The sequence below is a fragment of the Amblyomma maculatum genome, chromosome 3 (genome assembly GCF_055883805.1).
Source record: "Amblyomma maculatum isolate TAMU_Amacu chromosome 3, ASM5588380v1, whole genome shotgun sequence".
Taxonomy (NCBI): Eukaryota; Metazoa; Arthropoda; class Arachnida; order Ixodida; family Ixodidae; genus Amblyomma; species Amblyomma maculatum.
The window spans coordinates 105,247,440-105,268,825 of record NC_139346.1 but is presented as its reverse complement, the minus strand read 5'-3'; the positions used below and the strand labels follow the sequence as shown (position 1 = coordinate 105,268,825).

The window sequence follows — 21,386 nt, the reverse complement described above, 5'->3', positions numbered from 1 at the left end:
TGTAATGAGCAGGGTCACATTGCCGTCAACTGCCGGAAAGAAAAGATTGCTTTCTCGTATGTCAGTGACTGCGATGAAAATATGCATCTTTTGGAACCCTACCTGCATGACCTAGTAGTCAACGGGAAGCCTTGCAAGGTACTGCGCGATTCGGCCGCAACGATGGATGTTGTCCATCCGGCGTATGTGTCGCCTTCCGACTATACAGGACAGTGTGCATGGATCCGCCAGGTAGGAGAGGAACAGAGTGTGTGCTTGCCAATCGCGAACGTGGTCATCGAGGGCCCTTTCGGCGAGTTAACAACCTAGTCTGCCGTTTCAGGAAAGCTTCCTAAGTGCTATCCGTATTTGTTTTCCAACAAATCGGACATGCTACTGCGAAAGAGGGGCATCCTTTTCGGAGACAGAGTTGTGCAAGCCTTAACACGTTCAAAGGCGCGAGAACTAGCTACACTGCTCATTCCAGAAAAATCCACAGCGGAGGAAACGGCAGTTAAAAGAGTGGTCGATGCGGAAGATAGCAGGTCAGAAAACTTTGAGAGCGAGGCATCTCAGATAAGTCAACTTGAAAGTGAGCGTGGTGAGACGCGGAATGAGGAAGTTCTTGAGAGTAACCTCTTGCCGCCAGTGTCTAGTAATCTCACGAGACTTTTGAGTGGAACCTCAGAGGACTTAGCTATGGAGCAAGCCAATGATCCTAAGATACAGGAGCTTCTCAAAAGGACGGAGCAGATAGGAGAACTAAAGAAATCTCAGCTGTCCGATCTGGGGGAGCTAACAACAGAGTTTGAGGCCTGCTTCGTGGACAGGCCAGGCAGGACTGATTTGACTGAACACGATGTTGAGCTGACTTCAGACGTGCCAGTGCGATCAAGGTGCTACCGATTCTCTCCAAGGCAAAGAGAAATTCTGGATAGGGAAGTAACTCGCATGCTGGAATTGGGAGTAATAAAACCCTCGGAAAGCGATTATGCTTCGCCTATGATCTTAGTAGAAGCTCCAGGTAAAGACCCTAAGCCTGTGGTAGACTACCGAAAGCTAAATTCTCTCACCAGGGATCAAGTGTATCCTATTCCGAATATCTAGGAGAGAGTAGAAGAGGTCAGTAGAGCGGCATATGTGACTACGCTGGACCTTACTCGAGGATACTGGCAAGTACCGCTCACTGAACGCGCCAGCAGATACGCGGCTTTCGTCACTCCGACGGGCAGCTACCAGCCAACAATGATGAGTTTCGGGCTCAAAAATGCTCCATTTTGTTTTTCCCGACTCATGGATAGGGTTTTAAAGGGGTGTGAAACATTCGCGATGCCTTGTTTAGATGACATTGCGGTTTTTTCCGACTCATGGGCGGACCATATGGTACATCTAAGAGCTGTACTGAGCCTTTTGCGTCAAGCTGGACTAACCGTAAAGGCCGAGAAATGTTGCCTGGCAAGGGCGACCGTGGACTACATGGGTCACAATGTAGGTCCAGGTTTCAGGAAACCCAGCGAGATTAAGATTTCTGCGGTAGCAGACTACCCGCGGCCGAGCACGAAGACGGAAATTCGAGCATTCCTGGGTCTGACTGGATACTACAATCACTACATCCCTAACTATTCAGCTTTGGCCAGCCCTCTGACCGACGCTCTCCGCAAGACAGAACCGACAAATGTCGTCTGGGACGAACAAAAGGAAGCCTCCTTCGTAAACCTGAAGGCTGTGCTGATTACCCGTCCGGTAATGCGAGCTCCAGACTATGACCGAGAATTCACGGTCCAGTGTGATGCCAGTGATCGAGAGCTAGGTGCTGTTCTCTGCCAGAGAGATGACGACGGTAATGAGCACCCCGTGCTCTACCTGAGCAGAAAACTGAGTTCTAGAGAGAGGGCTTATTGCACGTCAGAGAAAGAGTGCGCTTGCATTATATGGGCCATTCAAAAACAGCAGTGATATCTTGGAGGGGCCAAATTCACCGTAGAGACGGACCATTGTCCCCTGGCTTGGCTGCAAACTGCGACATCGAAGAACAGTCGCCTTCTGAGGTGGAGCTTGATTTTACAGCAGTACAATTTTGAAATAAGATACAAAAAGGGGAAGTTAAATGGGAATGCGGACGCGCTTAGCCGCTGTTTCTAAGCGGTCCGAGGTGTTCCTCACCATGTATCCAAATTGATACTCGAGTTCTTTTTTTTTTCGTGCGCTTGTACATGTGTGACTATGTAAAACAGCACGTTTGGTTTTCTAGGCATACGTAAGTCCTGAACGTCTTGAGTGTGGGCTTTTCTCGGACAACGATGACAGTTTCTTTTCACCTGGTCTCTTCAGACGGGAGCCGAGAGCTTGCTTAGACATGTGGTTGAGTTTCAGAGACAGCTCAAGCAATTTGGCCTACGACAATCAAGACAACGCGACAAGCAACAGCGAGCTTCAAGCATTCATGTGCAGGCCATTAAGTCGTCTCTTCATGCAGCAGCTGCGACTGCTGCCCTCCGTGACTCTTCTGGCGGGGGAGGAGGCTGTTATGACCTTGCATCGTTCGCACTGGCGCGCTCTATTATTCGCCTGTGGGCATGGATATGTGCTGCTGGTACAATGGCTCTAAGTGAGCCTGATTCCATGAATCCTTTTTTGTAAGCCTGTTTTGCTATGTTGAGACCCTGCAAATGCCAAATTGGCCCTTTCAAGGGAACGTCTAGAAAAATACCAAGAAATGTCCCCCTGCGGGAAATAGCTGGAAGTGCTTTTCTTCAATTGTTCACCCTTCCCGTCGAGAAGCGCTATTGTCCAGTGAGGAATGCCTACTGTCCAAAGGAGGCGACAGAGTGACACGTCCGCTGACGTACAGGACAAGAAAGGAGCAAGGTGATTACGGCCATTAGAGGATTTCCCGGGAATGCAGGAGAGATTTGCAATTGCTGGAAAGGGACAATGCTGGGAGCAGTATGTGGCGCGCACGTGCACCTGGGTTTCTGAGAAGGAAATCCACTTACCGGAACCAGCCTACCGGATCTTTGCTGAAGAATAGAAATGTACCTCCTCGCCGTTCCCAAGCTCTTCCCGCCAACAAGTGACCACGCTCAACGAAACAATGCCGGACCAGTCAGTGCATCAGACCATCAGTGCAGTGATGTGTTCGATTGGATGCCGATATCTGAAGGGCGTGCCCTGGAACTGGTTGGTCAGCATCTTCAGAGAGGGGCTGGACATAGGGGGTTTTAAGGACGCTGCAGAGCACGAAATGAGGCTCTGAGCCCTGGGTAAACGGCTCATCCAGAAGCTTCTCGCCATGAACTCTTAACGCTTGCCATTTTGCTGATGTACCCTTCTTTTTCATGTAAATAATCATGTAAATAAGTTTTCTCAAAGTGCCAATAAACCTGCTTGTATATATTTTACCAACTTCGAAGATTCAATCCTTCATAAACCCGGAGTCTCTGCACGCTACCAAGTGAAGGCCGGGTCGACTTAGCCCCAGCGTCACGACAGTATGCATGGCAGAGATCGTGGGGACCGCTTCGAACACTGCGGCATAAAACCTTCCGCTTCGAGGACGATTTCTTAGTCCTTTAGGCTGCGACAACAAAGTCTTTCTCAGGAAGTGCCTCGAATTTCGAGCATTTTAAGAGTACCCTAGATCTACTCTAATGAATGCATGAAATTTCAGAGTATGATTCTATGTGCTTCCTGAAACTAATAATCTTCTTTACGCGCTATCAAGTGGGCTGGGAATTGCAGACTAGGGGCAACAAGCCCTTTCTATCACATGATGCCACTCACTCGAACCTGCTGAAAAAAAAAAACATCTCCCAGTCTTCTCTTATTAAACCTTGAATAAGTCTGCGAGCACAAGCTACGCAAAAGTCTCCAAACCAGGTATGCAGGCTCACGCAGTCAGGGTACTCGTCACAGCTAAAGTGCTGAATGTAACAAGCGTTTTTATGCCTCCCCCCCCACCCCCCACCCTTCCCCGTGTCTATAGCCGCTCTGTCGATTCTAAATAAAAAACGAAAAAGAAACAGAGGCTGCATCACGCGGCACAGAAAGCCCTTAGCGGCATGGGCGGAAAGATTTGTTAGCTCTATCACTTTGTCTTGCAGCAAGTTATAGATCGGCCAAACAGACCAATGCATCAATAGAGGGCAATCGAGAATAAGAATGACTTATCAGGTACATGATTCAGGAATTTGCTAGTTCACTGTTGAAACTGTGACACCGAAAAGGCATGCCACCCAAAATTTGAGAAAACCACACTGTTAAAAAAGCCCCGGAAGAAAATGATACCTACCGGCAAGGTATTGCTGCTCAAGGCCGAATGTGTACGTGCACCCTCGTTTCACAATAGGATAAAATAGTTGCCTTTCTTTCTTGATGTTTTAGAAACGCGCTAGATGCATTTACGTTTTCCCCAACTCTACCCCTTTTTCCGCTTTTTGATTTTAGATTTCTTTATTTTTATTTTATTTCTTGTGATTTTATTTTTTTCATTTTATGCGCCTCATCTTCAAATTTTTGCCGTGTTTATAGTAGGCTCATTTTTGTTGCTATCCGTGTACTAGTATGCGTTTTTATTTTCTGATTTTTTAGTGTTCTTTATCTTCTGCGTTTAGGTGTGTTAATTGTTGACTTCACCTTTGCGCTCATTTTTCGTTTAATTACCCGATCACTATTTCGTTTCCATCGCGTATTTTTTTCTTCTCATTACGGATTCCTTTATTCAGCATGTTTGATTGTCTGTATACATGATTGTAGAAAACATACTGCCGGACCAGATGTCGAAAATTCGATTTGTAAAATCGCTGCACTGTTTCACGTAGCTTAGAAATGACGTTCACTTTTTTCTCGCCTAAATAGGGTGTGTGTGTGTATGCCTCAATTTGTCCTTGTCTGCTTTGCGCTGCGTTGCAAATGCACCAACTCGCCCAATTCAGCATTCTTGTAGTTCCTTCGTGGTTTTATACCTCCCTGTTGGTCTTTTTTTGTTTTTAGTAGGTATTTTCCATTTCCCATGCCACTTGTTGCCACAAAATTTCAACATCGCCGCTTGTCGGCAAATCTTCTGGGTATATATGCATTGTTTGGGTGGTCCTAGAATAAAGTTGATGTTCAGCGCCTGTGTAGGCGTGTTTTCTGTTTCTGTCTTTTGTCCGTGTGTTCAAGCGCTATCAACCACATTCAGTTGATTCTGCAGCTGACAAATTCTCTCCTGCCGCGGTGAAGTCACTAGAGGGCCACAATCAGCCTGTATTAAAAGTATGTCGGAGTCTTCCAATCAGGAAATGCACTGAAAGAAAACTCGGATAGTCAGCACGTCAAAACGTTCAAGAACATCCTATTCATACACTGCGCATTCATATAACCAGCACGACGGAGCTTTATACTGAGCAGTGGAAATAGTGGTGCTTTATTGCATGCAAGATACGTGAGCAAATTGTAATCCAAATGTTAGCATATTATCGTGACATTTATTTCTAGGAATGTACTAATAGCAGTGTTTCATTATTGCACCGTTTACACATACAGGTATAAGCTACATCTAAAGGAGCTCAGTTTGCAGCCCGTTCTTAAACACGAATGTTTACTGCGTGTTCGTCTTGGCTGGCTAATTACCGTTGAAGTAGTCGGCTGAGAAGTCGAGTTCGGAGCAAGGAAGGAGCAATGTAGAGTTGGTAGCAAGAAACAGAAGACCCGCTTAGCTTACTTTTGAAGTAAACTACCTCTTTTACGTGGCAAAGAAAATGCATACATAATGCATTTGCATTGTTTAAATAAAGGATAACTTGACACGGCTCCCTACAACTCAAACTCTGATTAGTTTTGTTTTGTTTGCTTTGGTTTGAGGGCTTAATGTCCCAAAGTGAATCAGTCTTTCAGAGGCGCCGTAGTGAAAGGCTCTGGAAATTTCGACCACCTGGGGATCTTTAACGTGCGCTGACATCGCACAGCACACGGGCGACATTTCGTTTCTCCTCCATCGAAATGCAGCCGCCGGCGGTCAGGTTCGATCCCAGTGCTACAGTAAAGCAGTCAGCCTTCATAACCACCGCACCACCGCGGCTTGGCAAACGTGGTTGGTGGAAAGAAACTCACCGCACACTGTCTTCCGTCGGGTACATGCGCCAAAGTTCCATTGGGACACTTGATAGTGCAGTGTTTCACCACTTTTACCTGTAATGAAATGAAGGTTCCTTCCTGTTCATGCCACATAGGAAAAAGCTGTTTCGTCATTAGACTTGGAGAGGAGCTACAAATGAGTTAACAAAACAAGGCGTTAGAAAGACGGAAACACGAGATGTGAGACACCAAGCTACAGATGCCATTCAAAGTTTAGAAACGAAGACTGAAAATCAGGAATCAGCGTGTTTATTTCTCTTTCTCTCTAAAAGCAAACAAGCTAAACGTATTGAATTCAGGCCCCTAGAGCGCACTTCACTAGTTTTGCCCAGTTGCACTGAAAGGATAGGAGTGCGCCGAGTAATGACAGATCACTCATTTCGGAACAATCCGCCTTTTGCGCGATGATGTGGCGCCATCATGCGGGAGCGGGCGGGAAACACGTTGAGCGGCAGTGTAGCAGACGACGCGAAAGCGCACCATACAAAATGGCCACGCCAGCGCTGGTAGAAAGCGAAAGCTTCCCCCCTTTTTTGGCCTCGGAGCGGAAAGTAGTGACAGTGATTGCAGCATATCATGTTCACGCAGTATGGGGGAAGGTAGAGCGTTTTCATAATCCACTCATAACGCACGTACGCATATACTATATTCGTATTGTAAGAGCGTGTAGCGCGGGCCGTGTTCGACGTGACAGAATGAGACGCTCTCAGCGTGCAGGTTTTCGGCAGACAGGAGAGCGTGAGGGCAGAGAGAGAGAGAGAGGGGATCTCAAAGGGCAAAGCAGCCAGGGGTTTGTTAATGCTGGAGAGCTAGGTGGAATCGTCTCCTGTGACTTTGAGCGGCGCATATGCGCGGGGTGTCTTGAGCTACCGAGCACAATGCGGTCACCGCGGCGCCGGCATGGTGCAATGGGCGTCGCTTCCTCCTCGCGTCATCTACAACCGTGCAGCTATAGGATTTCATCCACGAAGATCGACAGAGAGGCACATATACACACCCCGTGAAAAGGGCATTGTCCCGGCCGGAATGCACACCTACAGGAAACACGCTGCATTTTTCTGGCAATGGATGATTCAGAGCTGTAGCCGGTTTCTGGCCTCAGGAGTCAGAACGGATGTGGTCGCAGTGGTGAAAAGGTTCTCGGTGCGCAGAGAATGGTCATTCTGTTGTGAAAGGATCTCCAACGTTCATTTCTGCCTCCGCCGCGATTTCTGCGGAATCAACAACTTGGTGACACATGTGAATCTCCTACATATCGGATGCGCATCTCGGTCAGGAGCCAACCCTGTTCTACGTCCAGAGCGATCCACTCTGCAAGTGAACGAGCATGAACCCTCCAGGAGACTCATTTATTGTGCCGGGCGGTTTCCTTGCCGTTGCAAACGGTTGGACGTAGACGACGATTATCAAGCTCCCTAACGAAGTGCATCTGATTGCGTACACCAAAGGAACAAAATCCGGATGCTTTGGCGTGCACGAAGGCGAGCCTTTAATTAAAAGAAAAAATACTGTGCGTTGTGCAAGAGTGTCAAGTGCGTCATATGCTCCGAGCGGCAAAAACACAGATACTACAGGTATATATGCATCTAAACGAAATATGCATGATGAAGAGTACCTACTGGAGTTTTCACCCAGGCTGTAGCGCACCAGGGATAGCTGCAATGAGGATTTTTTCGGTGCGTGATTGCTTTAGTTGCGCCTCGGCCTGAAGGCGATGTATTTTTTCCTTTCTTTTCTTTATGTGCGAAAGGGCTAGGTAGCTTAGATATCACAGGCGGCTCTGTGCGCTAGGCCGTAATATTTAGCATGTTTTATCGTGACTGCCTAACAAGAAAAAAAATGCGGCGTTTTAATGCACTGCCGCTCGCGAGCCTCATGACCAGCTCAACCACTCGGCTCGCGAACGGCGGTGCATCACAACAAACGCCCAATTTTTCTTTTCTTTTTAGCCAGGCGGCAGTCGCGATAAAACATGCTAAATATTACGGTCTAGCGCACACAGCCACCTGTGATATCTGCGCTACCCGGCCCCTTCGCACATAAAGAAAACAAACGACAAAATACATCGCCATCAGACACGTCGAACAAATGCTCATTGCGGCTACCACTGGTGGGTTACAGGCTTGGTGCAAACTCCGGTAGATACTTTTCATTATTCACATTTCCTTTAGATGCATACATACCTGTAACGAAGTGTTTTTCGCACAGTCGAGAGTACGCAGTAGGTAGCTAAGGTCGGCCATTCACATCTTGACGCTTGGTGGCCCTAATTGTAGCTTCACGTCGTTGTTGGCCGCGGCTCGGCGAAGGAAACCTGAAAAACCGCGTCTTGCATCTTGGCGCGCTTAGAGAGTGGCAACCGTACGCGGCAGATGTGGTTGGCATTGCTTTGCCAAGCCTGTGACGGCCACCGTGCCGCCCGGTGCCGAGAAACGCCGTCGACGCCGCTCATTGTGTTTCCATCGGTCGCCGCTACGACTTCGCGCATGCGCAGAAAACTCGCGCAAAAGGCGGATTGTCTCGAGGCAGGAGTACGAGCAAACATGCAAACTTTCAAGCGATAGCACGCCGACTTATTAGACTGAAAGGGAGTGTCGTCTGCAGCTGCCTTATCGCCATGTTTACAGGTGTTCTGTCTATATAGTATCTGCCAAGTATAATATTATCAGAATGATATGTATTTACAAGGAATTTATGGGACCCCAACTGACATATGAAGATGTGGCTTTGTACCGCCAAAGCATGCCATGGTTGTGTTTCCCGGATAAGGCCGCCGTTCTTCTCTGACTGGCAGCTGCACATGATCGTTTGAGCCATAATATCAGTAGAGACTAACTTCACACTCCTGATGCCAGCTGTATGGTATGTGCAGTAGTCCCTGCGGGGTGTTATTTGTTGTAAACCAGATAATATTAGCAATATATATACAGGGTGTTTCATCTAAGATTTTACCTATTTTTTAAAAATAGGAAAAGTAAGTTTTATTGTCGGTTCTTCTTTTAGCTGTTGTATTAAGAGTAGAGAAAAATCAGGAGCCTTAAAGGGTACTAATTAGTTTCATAATTAACTAAGATTAACTAATTATCTTTTTCTTTATACCAGCTAGAAGCTACTTTCAAATTGCAACAGTGAGATACCGGTGTGAGAATGCCAAATGGTATTTTAAACGACAAGAAACGTGCATTTCTTAAGAACTGCAGCACTGGCAATTCTGGTCACTTTCGACGCACGAAAACGAAGCCTAGAAGACGAAGCGCGGAATTGTACGCGCCCACGAGTGACGCAGTCGTGACATCGTCGGGCTAATCAAGCCGTCTGAAGGCGGCTGCGGCCGCTCGTGAAATACTCGTCTGGCGCTGCGTCATCACATCCAGTGGTGCGATATCTGTGCATGTACTGCTTTTCTTTTTATTTCACCCTCTGCGAGCCAAAGCTTGTAGTCAAGAGGGAGGGCTGATTTGCCCATACCATCAGCGCTATGCCCGCACCATGACAAGCTTCGCCCGCAATGCGTTGGTGATATCTCAAGATCCTACCAGACCATGACGCCGCTCCAGGCGCGTATTTCGCGGGTGGCAGCGACCGCCTCCAGACGGCTGGTTTCTCTCGGTGACGTCACGGCTGCGTCACTCATATGTGTGCATAAGTGCGCGCCTTGACTGCTAGGTTTCGTTTTCGTGCGTCGAAAGCGGCCAGAATTGTCAGCGCTGCAGTCCTTAAGAAATGCGCGTTTCTTGTCGTTTAAAATACTATTTGGCATTCTCAAACCGGTAGCTCACTGTTGCAATTTGGAAGCAGCTCCTAGCTGGTATAAATAAAAAGTTAATTAGGTAATTTTAGTTATTTAATAGGCTAATCAGTACCCTTTAAGGCTCCTGATTTTTCTCTACTCTTAATACAACAGCTAAAAGAAAAATCGACAATAAAACCTAATTTTCCTATTTTTAAAAAATAGGTAAAATCTTAGATGAAACACACTGTATATATATATATATATATATATATATATATATATATATATATATATATATATATATATATATATATATATATATACATCGACGTTATATATCATATTATAGTGAGGCCTTAACGACACAAATCACGTCATGGCACAAAGTACGACTTCGAGACAAAAGGTGATCGACCGATTCTCATTTGGGCATTGATGTAGATAGCATGATTATTGAAGCTGTTGTGCGGCACACGGTGATTGTTTTAAGTGTGTGACGTCATTCGTGGCATGATGCATAGCACTCGTGACGAAGTTTATACGCTATAACGTAGTAGGCATCTAATTTTAATCTTAAATTATCCTTGCTTTTCGTGCACATTTTCTTTATTTTCAGAAGAAGAAGGTAATGTAATGCCTACAGTAAAATAAAATTGATTAAATAAACGTGCTTGGCGGTGAGCTCCAATGTTACTTTATAACGTCATCTCCGAACACAGTCACCTAATGGTAGTCAATAAACAATGTTTCAGTGCTCATGTAAACAAAACGTAAAAGCTCCTTGATTTTTGATGCGTGCTGCTAAAACTCATGGTGTAAATTGCTCCCCTCTACTATGTTGCAAAGTTGACTAAATGTTTGCACAATTATCTGGGACAGCTGACACACACCGCAGCTCGCTACAGAGAATTCAGTTCCAAATTTTTAGCTGTTTTTTGTTTTATCATTCTTTTACAGACGACCCCCTTGTGCTTTGCCGTGTTAACATTCGCCTGTGCGAAACTATTGTTATGCATAAAACGCTGCGGCGAGAGGCTCTGAGCACAGCATAACGACATATTTCAAAGGCATCGCTCCAAGCATCATTCAAGGCTGAAAGCTAGGCTAGCTCTGAGCTCCGAGCATCATCCATGGAACATGAAAGACGCCTTTCAATATTAAGATGAATGCAGCTTGCTAGTCTCCTATTTAATACCTTCCCTTTGTGATGTCACTCAAGCATGAGACATTAGATACGCAGGTAGCAGTGGGATTACCAATATTGTTAAGAAAGCGTGTCTTCAACATACAGGTTGCCCTGTCAATTTATCTAACTGCACATACGGTGATGCATTGGAATTCGCAGTCGAACTGCTGACCATATCACGGAAAATTGAAGACCTCAAATCTAACTGGCTGGCACTAAACTTAAACAAAACACCCTGTCGCACCAGCTTGATTCCGATTTGTTAAGCGTCCGGCGGCTTCATCTTTGCAAATACATGTTGCCTGCTAATGGCACCCCTGCCTGATTTTCTTCGCTTCGCAAGGTGCCTATCAGCACATTTCGTCGTTCCAGCCTTTATTGGGAACAGCCAAAGCGAGACAGTCAAAGCGACAGCCAAAGCGACAGCCAAAGCGACAGCCAAGGCGAGACCTCGGGTGGCCGCAGCTATGCCGTGAAGAGGGGCCGTGAAGAGGCGTGAAGAGGCCTCAGCTACACCATGAGGAGGCGTAGCTATGGTCTCCGCATAAAAACATCAGCCTACCATGACATTTGAATTCACGTTGCCCCTATGCAACGGGCAAGAGTTGCCAACTCAGCTCGCTCCTTTCATACGGGAGGGTGATAGCATAATCAGCCTGCCAGAACCGTTTGTATTCTCGTTGCCCCTACAACACACAGGCACGTCCATACGGCTTTGTTGAAGCGTGACTTTATATGTGGGCTGGTAGTTGATGCTTCCGCGTCATACCTTTAAAGGATGAGCTTAAGTGTTCCGAATAATGTAGCACTTTACACTGGTAGGCCGTGATAGGGGAATAACGTAGCAGCCAAAATGCGCATCCACCCTTGCTTTCACAATTCAACTAGGGTTATCGAGAGCTAAACCCAAACTAATTTTGTCGTGTTTATTACCATATAACACCGGCTAATTATGTAGTATTAGCTTAAGCTACAGCAATCGCTACAGCTTTGCCAAAGATCATTGGAGCACCCTCTCAAGAATCTTATTTTCGCTTCCACGCAAGTTAGCCCGATATTGATGGTTATATATGAGACAAAAAGAAAAATGCGTAACGTAACGTTTTCTCAAAACCGTGCCGAAAAGGAAAGAAACTGAAAATACGACACAATGTTGCATAAAGGGCGCCTACAACTATCAAGCAATATAATGCCTTGTTTTTTTATGATAAACGCGAATTATTTCTCATAGTATTAGCGTTTAATTAAACCTAGATGCAAAACAACCACACCTCTCCAGTATTGTCAGAGCCCGCTACCTCTGAATATCGCTCATCCAAGCGTCCATGGATTCCGTCCAACCGGCGGCATGTGGTAGTTCTTTCTTGTAATTTGTAATAAATAATCTGCATTACTATGTCACTGTTTCACACCAGTCAATACCAAAAAAAAAAAACAAAAAAACAACCTTCCGCTTTCCTCAGCGCCAGTAGCTGCCATTTATTTTCATAAGTATCTCAGAGGTAGCCTCTCATTCCCATCCTATTTGTTTGACAAGATATAGTACAGCTTGGTAGTAACTTTACTTTTGTCTAGATGTGCCGGAAATTTCAAGGTATATTGTTTTTATGTGGTGCATTTCTCCAGCCTCTATTACAGTCAATTTCTTTACTAAATGCACAAACGTTCTTACTGTAGAACTTTCTATTGCCACTACAGAATCTTAGCCACAACAGCACAGGAATTGTGTAGTGAAATAAGAAAAGCTTCTGTAGTCTTACGAACAGGGAAGCGCTTACACCTTGTGCTTGCGGTACCTACAGGCACGCATTTCTGACGAAGTGAAACCACGAAGCTGCCTCAAGTGTAGCCTATTTGAAATTTCAGAAGCACAGGGCAATTAAATATTACGGGAATGCAGGTTTAATTGAAAGGGCGTTACCAAAGGGTTTAAACGAATAAATACTCATGTTTGGCAGTACTTATGTTACATGTCCTTTTGGGAAAATACAAAAGACAGGCTATATGCCTGCAAGAACTACTCTTTGAAAACAATAATATGACAGAAATTCACAGATTGTCTAAGGTTCCAAGTAAAGGCAATCAAGCTTTTTAAAGAAACTCACTCTCCTAGCTGCAGTGAAACTAAGGTAGTTCTGTTAACAACAGCAAGTTCAAGTCTGCAGTACATTAGTAATTCTCTTCATTCAAATAATGAAGCGAATAAACTGAAGTTTTTATGTACAGGCCTGAAGAGTTATTTGCCAAATAATTAATAAATGATTGCTCAATAAATTCTAGGGAGGTACACAGTGCTTTATAAAAAAGCAATTATCAAGCAGTAGGCACATACCGCTTTAGTAGCATCAATCAGGTCAGGCTTGCATTTTCCTGATTTATCTGTGTGATAAGATAGATCGGGAAAACAAATATGAGAAACATTATAAGATAATTGTGAGATCTGGCCGCTTCGCCTAATGCCTCTGGACTAGAAAATGTACCCCTTGCTGAGAATTACAGTCTTTGTTACTGAATGTATGTGCCCATGCAAGCAATATGGGTAGCACAAGGATATTTATGAAAATATGCGCTATCCAATAATAAAAAGGCTATGTATTTTGTGGGGCTCCAAAGGCACCTTTCAGCCTTGCCAACTATGCACGCTTTTTTTCCTTCGCATATTATGTGCGCATGCATCGCAACTGCACATGAGAGAACTGTTTATCGAGAGCCGCGATATATAAAGGACACTACAAAAAAATTGGATCCAGGCACGACGGATTCCGACGGCAGAATGGCGGGAGCTCGCGAGTTCGTTGACGCTCATAACTCAAACGATCGTGACGTATCCCCGCCAGAAACCTTAGCACGAACAATCGAGCCCAGTGTGGACACGCATTATCGTAGCTAAATGCTGGGTCATCCCAGACCATGCTTCGTGATGTGTTTCGGGCCCCTAATGACATTCTGTGCTCTGTCGCTTCATTAGCATGATGTTTGGACGCACCGGCTAGCGATAGCCGGCGCTAACATTAATTGAGGCCACGCGCTTGAGCGTTTGTATTAAGCTTGCTGGCGGCGATCGGACACAATAGCTGTCTTCAAAGCCCTAGGCACTTGACACGGCCGCATATTGAAGCGAATCACTACAGGCTCACAGGGACCCGGACGGGTTGCTGCGCGTTGCCTTCCACTTAGCTTATCTGCGTGGTGGCAGGGTCGGACGCAATGGCACTTCGAAAGGGGTCATCCACATCTAGTTATAGCATGGTCCCTGCTTTGGAATTAAGACACATTTCGTCCGACGCAGGCGCATATCGAAGCGAATCGATACAAGTACGGAGGAGCCTGTACGTGGTGCTTGGCACGGCCTGCAACTTAACCTCATTCCACAGTAAGGTCCGGCACGATAGTGCTTTGAAAGCGGTGAGCATGTTCAAACTAAGAGCTCCAGTTGGACGAGATGAAAGGGGGAGGGGGGGGGGGGGGGTGCTGGGAGTCACAGGTGCGTTACCAAGACTAAGACAGAAGACGGGGGTGCTCCTCGGAAGGTAGCTAAGGCAATCAGTATCACAAACCCTAAATGTAGACACTCAGGCCCTTTTGTCCAGCTCGTTGTTCCACCCCTCCACTAGGCGGCGCTACACAAGCAAAAACATTAAGGAGCCGCTGCTGACATGGCATTTAAACCGTCGCTCATATTATTTTAGCCTCTCAAATTTAGCAGCCCGCAACAGCTATTTTTGAGGGCGGTGCGCTTCTTTGGGTTCGCTAATAAGGTGAAACCAAACTCTCGGAGCAGGAACGTACTAGAGTGCCCTTTGTTATTGATTTCCCTGTAAATTGCTTTATGATCAGCTTGCTTCGCGTTACTGCTTGCCACGCGCGAAATCTGCTTCTTTAGCGCTTCGGTGAGCTTTTCCCGCACTGAAATTAAAACCTCCAATACTTGGAATTGTAGCACTACGCTCTCAGCTACGTCTACCGCATGCTCTGCCCTCTTGCTGCATTTTCTGTTGTTGAGGTCAGAGCTCCTGCTATTCTGTAATATACAGGCACTTTTTACACGAATACGGGTGACACAACTGAGTGTGTCACCCGTCGGGTACAACCTTGCCGCGCAGATATATTGTCCAGAAGGCGTGATACTCATTCGGCCCTCAGCGCCCTACGCAGGAGTGTATCACGTGATGTTGTTCGGTGTCGTTCAGCGCGAGTGGGAATGTGCGTCTTGTGCTGGCTGCCATTTCATCATTGTGTGCACCCGAACATAGTTGTACCGGAACTTGCTTTAGGTTGTCGCCGAAAGCTTGTTGCGGCATGATGTATATGCTGCACGTGCACTTCACATTTTTTTTGTTGATCAAAGCTCAAAGGATTCTGATCTATTCGCTACCTGGTGACTCTTTCCTGTGACGGTTTATATATCCACTGCGGAAATTATGACATAAGTACTGCTATATCAACAGAACTAGTATGCAGCACACAAGTCTAGCTCATGTTTTTATGAGCGCGACAAAAGGCTGATTGCCGACAAACTGAACGTTGAGTCTTGTGGACAGTGCTTGAGGAATACTGGCTCTGATGTTGTAGCCATGTGTACAGAAGGGCACTCTCATTTAGCTGCCGCTGATGTGCTTGAAGTGACCTCAGGATGATGATTCCCGCCAGCTAGCTTATGCTGGTTACGAAACGCCAGCGGCGTTACAAGCACCGTAGCTGAGAGCTTATTTCAAGACGGTAATCTCAAAGGTTTATTTTCTGCTGTTGAAGCGAAGTAACAATAATTGTTTTAGTAACTGGCCAATGGGTTACTCTCAGAATACTACATTGCAAACTGCACAGCTAAACGCGCTGTTCATTGGTGCAGAGGATGTATTTATTTCGATGCATTTCAGCTGAGATTTCATATTGATGCTCTCAAGAGAGGGCGGTCTCCTTGCACACTCTGTAAAAAGGTATATAAAAGCGCGGCATTAGAAAACACGTTTCTCGAAATCTAATAAGTCGTATAATTCAATCTGTGGTTTCTACGTGGACATAGGCCACCAACCACCGCGGGTTCGAGCGTCGCGCGAGCCGAAGCCCCGATCAGCCGTCACCACGCGCACACTGAAACACCGCAGCGCGCACTCAACCTCCACCGGGAGGAGAGCACCTCGCTGCAAGGACACAAGCCTCCAAGTTCACAAAGGAGACGTTTATTGAAACGCCATCCTCCAGCGGCACACACACACACACACACACACACACACACACACACACACACACACACACACACACACACACACACACACACACACACACACACACACACACACACACACACACACACACACACACACACACACACACACACACACATACATACATACATACACATATATACGAACGCACATACACACACATACTCCGTCACCGTGTTCCGAGAGCGCGCGAGGAGCAAGGCTCCCCTGCGCGCACGAAGTGACACGGAGTGCGCGCCGCAAGCACGCAAGGGCGTGCTGTGATCTCTCTCTCGCAGTGACCAGAGGGTTTCTTTGAGAGAGAGTGGGCAACTACCTCAAGGTACGCGTGTCGCGGATCGTTGGATCACGATCGACAGGCTCGAGCTTCGCTCTTAGGTACAACCCGGAGCAGACGAACTCGAGTACACACTGGTCTGCGCGGACAAAGGCCGGCAGACAAGAACAGTAGCGTACGCACCTTGCGATGTCTCGGAGGGGTCCCTCTTTTGGCCCCGCTCAGAGGGTCGCGCGAGCGCGGCGGCGCGGCCGTCGAAGCGGTCCCTATGTTCCCGCCAAAGGGCGGCAATGAGAACAGCCACTGAGACGCCAGGGCGGAGCTGTGGCCCGAACGACAGTGACAAGTCGTCCGAGCCTCTCTCCGCCGCCTCAGGCGGGAGAAAGGGAACGAGGAGAACAACTGGGAAGCGGGCGGCGGCCGCGCGAAGGGCAGCCGCAGCAAGCCCGAATCCCACATCCTCCTCTCATTAATTGCCCTCCTACCCATCAGCGAAAGCAAGCGGCAGGTCCCCAGCATGAAGAAAAGAATGCTAACCTCACGCAACAAGTTAACTACGCTTCAGCTCCAGCCAAAAAAAGATCTCGAAAAGACAGACACTCAAAAAAGACAAACATTAGCAAGGCGCACAAAAAAAATGAACAAGATGACATGAAGAATAATGTACAAAGTTCCGGAGGCTAAGTAACAACGACTATGTACAGAACACAATCATGTACAGAACACAACTATGTACAGAACAACTATGTACAGGACACATCTATGTACAGAAGTTCCAAAGTTCGTCGGTGCAGCTCAGGGAGCCTGCGGTGACCCACCGCTCGTTGACTTCTGAGTGGTAAACGTTCATCCTTTGCTGCAAACGATCTCGGTCGGTGGTGGTATAGGTTAGGTGCAGGGACAGCGAACGCGCCTAAGGGGCCCCGGGTGTGGAAAGTCCGTGACTCCGTGGCGATCCAAGGCGCACATGGGAAGACCGCGCGGGGCTTCCTTTCCACCGCGCTCCGAACACGCCGGCAAGCACACATGGCGCGACGTCGTCGCCTTAACGCCCAGGCACGCACACGCCCAGGCACGCACACGCACAGCCACTCACACACCAAAGGGTGATGCCGACCTTCCGCGGCGAACCTGTCCCGAGCACCTTCGCAACCGCGGCGGCCTTGGGTGAAAGGGGCATCGTCCATACTCCCCGTCCCCAAACGGCCCCAACTTCCTTTCCACACATACCGGAAAGACCGCGCATCGGGGCTGCTTAATGAGCAACCCTCGCAGTTTCAAGAAGAAAGATTAGAGAAGACGCGCTGTACAAAAGAAGGCACTCACTGTACAATATTTACAAGATAGGAAGCAATAACAAAACAGAAGAAAGCCGAAATTGTGAAGAGACACAAAAAAAAAATAAAATACAAAGGCTGGAACTGAGCGAGCTAGAAAAGGGGGAGACCAACCTTGCTTCCGGGCAGGGTTCGACGAGCAAGCTCGCTCGGTGAGGCGGTATGCCTTCGGTTGCGGAAAAGGCCCGTCGTCCGGCATCAATCACACAGGTGAACGTCGCCTCACCTTGTATCGGTGCGGGGCACGGCTGCGTTCCACCGCATCGGTTGGGCCTTGGCACTTGCCTGTGGTGACAATGGGCACCAGCGCAAGCTCTTCAGACCGTTACGCATGGGCCTTCAGGTCGGCGATGCAGGCACGGCTGGCTTTCCCCATAGGGGGATTTTCCAGCAATGAGCCCCTGCTTGTTACTGGGGAAATGCCCTATGAAATCGCAGGTGGCCATCTGCCACGGACGCACACTGTCAGTTGGTTTCGTCATGCCCGGTGGCTTGCCACCCCTCGACTTCTCCATTTGACTGACATGGCAGGAACAGCAACAGCGGAATATGTCGCGCTTCATGCCGGGCTGCAGTCACCGATTGACTCAGTTTCTGGAAACCTTGGAGCCGCTCAGATGACCAGCCAATGGTTTGTCGTGAGAGAAACGCAACAGAGCGCCGCTCAGACATTGGGGAATAGCCACTTCAAATGGTTCATGGACTCATCATCCGTGGCTATGTATTTCAGAGCGAGCCCGTCGTGGCCCAGCAAATATGAATCCCCGGGGCACACCGCGACACACCCTGGCTCGTGCCCCCCCTGCGCCCGCTCAATACAAGTAGCGTAACGGCGCTGCGCCCGCTGCAATACAAGCAACGTAACGGCGCTTCCTCCCCCAGAGACCGTCGCTGACATCGCGACAACACGGGTCATTTTGCTGGACCGTCGTAGCTCTTCATGGCCGAAAATGATCCCAGTCATCCCAAAGGAGAGCCTGGTTTCGTCCCCCCGCAGGTTCGCAGCAAAACTTCCGCTGGCATCGGCATCTCAGATGTGCTCACAAAGAGCTTTCACCCTCGCCTGCTTTGCGAAGCGCTGCTTACCCGGATAGCGGAATGGGGAAACCGTCGGCGGGCGTCCCCTCCATGCCGATCTGCGGTAGCTACTGCACCGAAAAGTCGAAATGCTGTACCAAGAGAGAATGGCGCACCAGCCGGCTCGCAAGTTCACGGAGCCGCATCAGCCAACTGAGCGCCCTGTCGGCGCGGTATCCAGAGGGAGCCCCGGCCGACGCCTCGCAGTTCCCCGAACAGAAATGACTGCTATTGGGGTACGGGTGCTGTTGTGCGGAGATGCCGTCAGCGGCGGCGTCGCGCACATTGCTTCCGCAACGGCGTAAAGCTGAAACAGCGGAGGCATATGGTCAATGGTCGCATCGCAGGGTGGTCCGAATAACCATGTAGCGTTTTCAGTGCCTTTGCCGAGTGCCGCGCAGAGTGCGGCAGGCATGGCGCATGAGCTTGATCGTCAAGGCTACCGGCTCGGCCGATGTGATGTCCAACGACTCATGGAGCCAGGGACAATTCACGTTGGGCGCCAGTTGTGGTTTCTACGTGGACATAGGCCACCAACCACCGCGGGTTCGAGCGTCGCGCGAGCCGAAGCCCCGATCAGCCGTCACCACGCGCACACTGAAACACCGCAGCGCGCACTCAACCTCCACCGGGAGGAGAGCACCTCGCTGCAAGGACACAAGCCTCCAAGTTCACAAAGGAGACGTTTATTGAAACGCCATCCTCCAGCGGCACACACACACACACACACAAACACACACATACATACATACACATATATACAAACGCACATACACGCACATACTCCGTCACCGTGTTCCGAGAGCGCGCGAGGGGCAAGGCTCCCCTGCGCGCACGAAGTGACACGGAGTGCGCGCCGCAAGCGCTCAAGGGCGTGCTGTGATCTCTCTCTCGGGAACCAGAGGGTTCCATTGAAAGAGAGTGGGCAACCACCGCATGGTACGCCTGTCGCGGATCGTTGGATCACGATCGACAGGCTCGAGCTTCGCTCTCAGGTACGACCCGGAGCAGACGAACTCGAGTACACACTGGTCTGCGCGGACAAAGGCCGGCAGACAAGAACAGTAGCGTACGCACCTTGCGAGGTCTCGGAGGGGTCCCTCTTTTGGCCCCGCTCAGAGGGTCCCGTCGAAGCGGTCCCTGTGTTCCCGCCAAAAGGCGCCAATGAAAACAGCCACTGAAACGCCAGGGCGGAGCTGTGGCCCGAACGACAGTGACAAGTCGTCCGAGCCTCTCTCCGCCGCCTCAGGTGGGAGAAAGGGAACGAGGAGAACAACTGGGAAGCGGGCGGCGGCCGCGCAAAGGGCAGCCTCAGCAAGCCCGAATCCCACAAATCTAGCACCTAAAACAGAACGTATTGCAGAAAACTCTCGTTAATGCAAGGAGGCAGTCGCCGAACAACTAAATGCAGCTGCTTTCATCCCAAGCTTCAAGACGGTTCACTAATTCGTCTCCTACTGTAAAGCAAGAAAGAAAGGTGTTCAAATAGAAACTGTGGCTGGTGCGTGCTGGAGTTTGATTAAGCGTGCACTGTCAACAATGTGCAGACGTGACCACGGCTTCGGCGACAGGGGCCGCTATAGACCCGCGCTTAGACGCGGTCGCCTCACCACGAGCGTTAGATGCGTCGTTGCTTTAATGAGAAAATTTGGTATGATACTCGCGCAGGTTCTCATCACACCTTATAGGTACCTAATGCGGCGTTCGGCAGCTTTGCTAAGATTCGCAACGAAGTGAAGAGCGCCTAAAAAGTCTCCGGGATATTGTATTTTGTCACTTTTCTCACAGCATCGAATAAAATAGTTGGTAGCTCTGTATGAGCCTATTATGCTCCTGATAAAAAATTCAAATTTCATTTTAGCTGCTCCAATTTTTTGCACCTCTCTACATGGACAAAAAGGTGGCGTTTTTCAGCCTAGAAGTCAAAACCTATCTGAACAAATATTTTGCCGTTTAATGCACTTAATGGCACATACCCATCGGTAATGGGAAACAAGTGTCATTTACTGGGAAATCCATCTCATGCGGCTTTCGTACAAGCAATTCACGTCTAATGGAAATATCTGAGATTGGCACGACACTGAGATTAGGGAGGTGAACTGCATATAAAGGCATACGCCGTGAGATGGCGTCGACTAGGAGTCTTCTCAAAGTTCCAGTCCTCTACCCGCATTTCATGCCTGCAACCAGAAGTAACTTGGTCAGCAAAAGGAAGCACCCAAAATACGTCACGTCGTCCATGTTCTTATTTAGAACGCAGAATATGAATCCAGATGGCCATTGACATCTGTTTGCAGGTTCATAAAGCAATAAAACTTGTTTTAGATCGCCGATTCAAATATATTATTACATACATTTTGACGGTAAAAACATCTCACTGACGAGCTCTCAAATCAAGACATACGAAACCTATTTTATTCACTTTGGAGAAAATAATGAAATGTAGTGCGACTGG

At 48.2% G+C, this 21,386-nt stretch overlaps 1 protein-coding gene across 2 annotated transcripts in view; it reads right to left on the bottom strand.

The window, feature by feature from the left end:
- The window catches only part of LOC146195479 (uncharacterized), a 104,640-nt gene that overhangs the window by 19,815 nt on the left and 63,439 nt on the right, over positions 1-21,386 (bottom strand). For both annotated transcript variants that reach the window (XM_084596244.1, XM_084596245.1), the window contains 2 exons: positions 13,348-13,394; positions 6,073-6,150 (listed from right to left, as the gene is read on the bottom strand). In XM_084596244.1, coding sequence (XP_084452370.1) covers positions 6,073-6,150; positions 13,348-13,394 — 125 coding nt within the window. The remainder of the gene's footprint in view (positions 1-6,072; positions 6,151-13,347; positions 13,395-21,386) is intronic.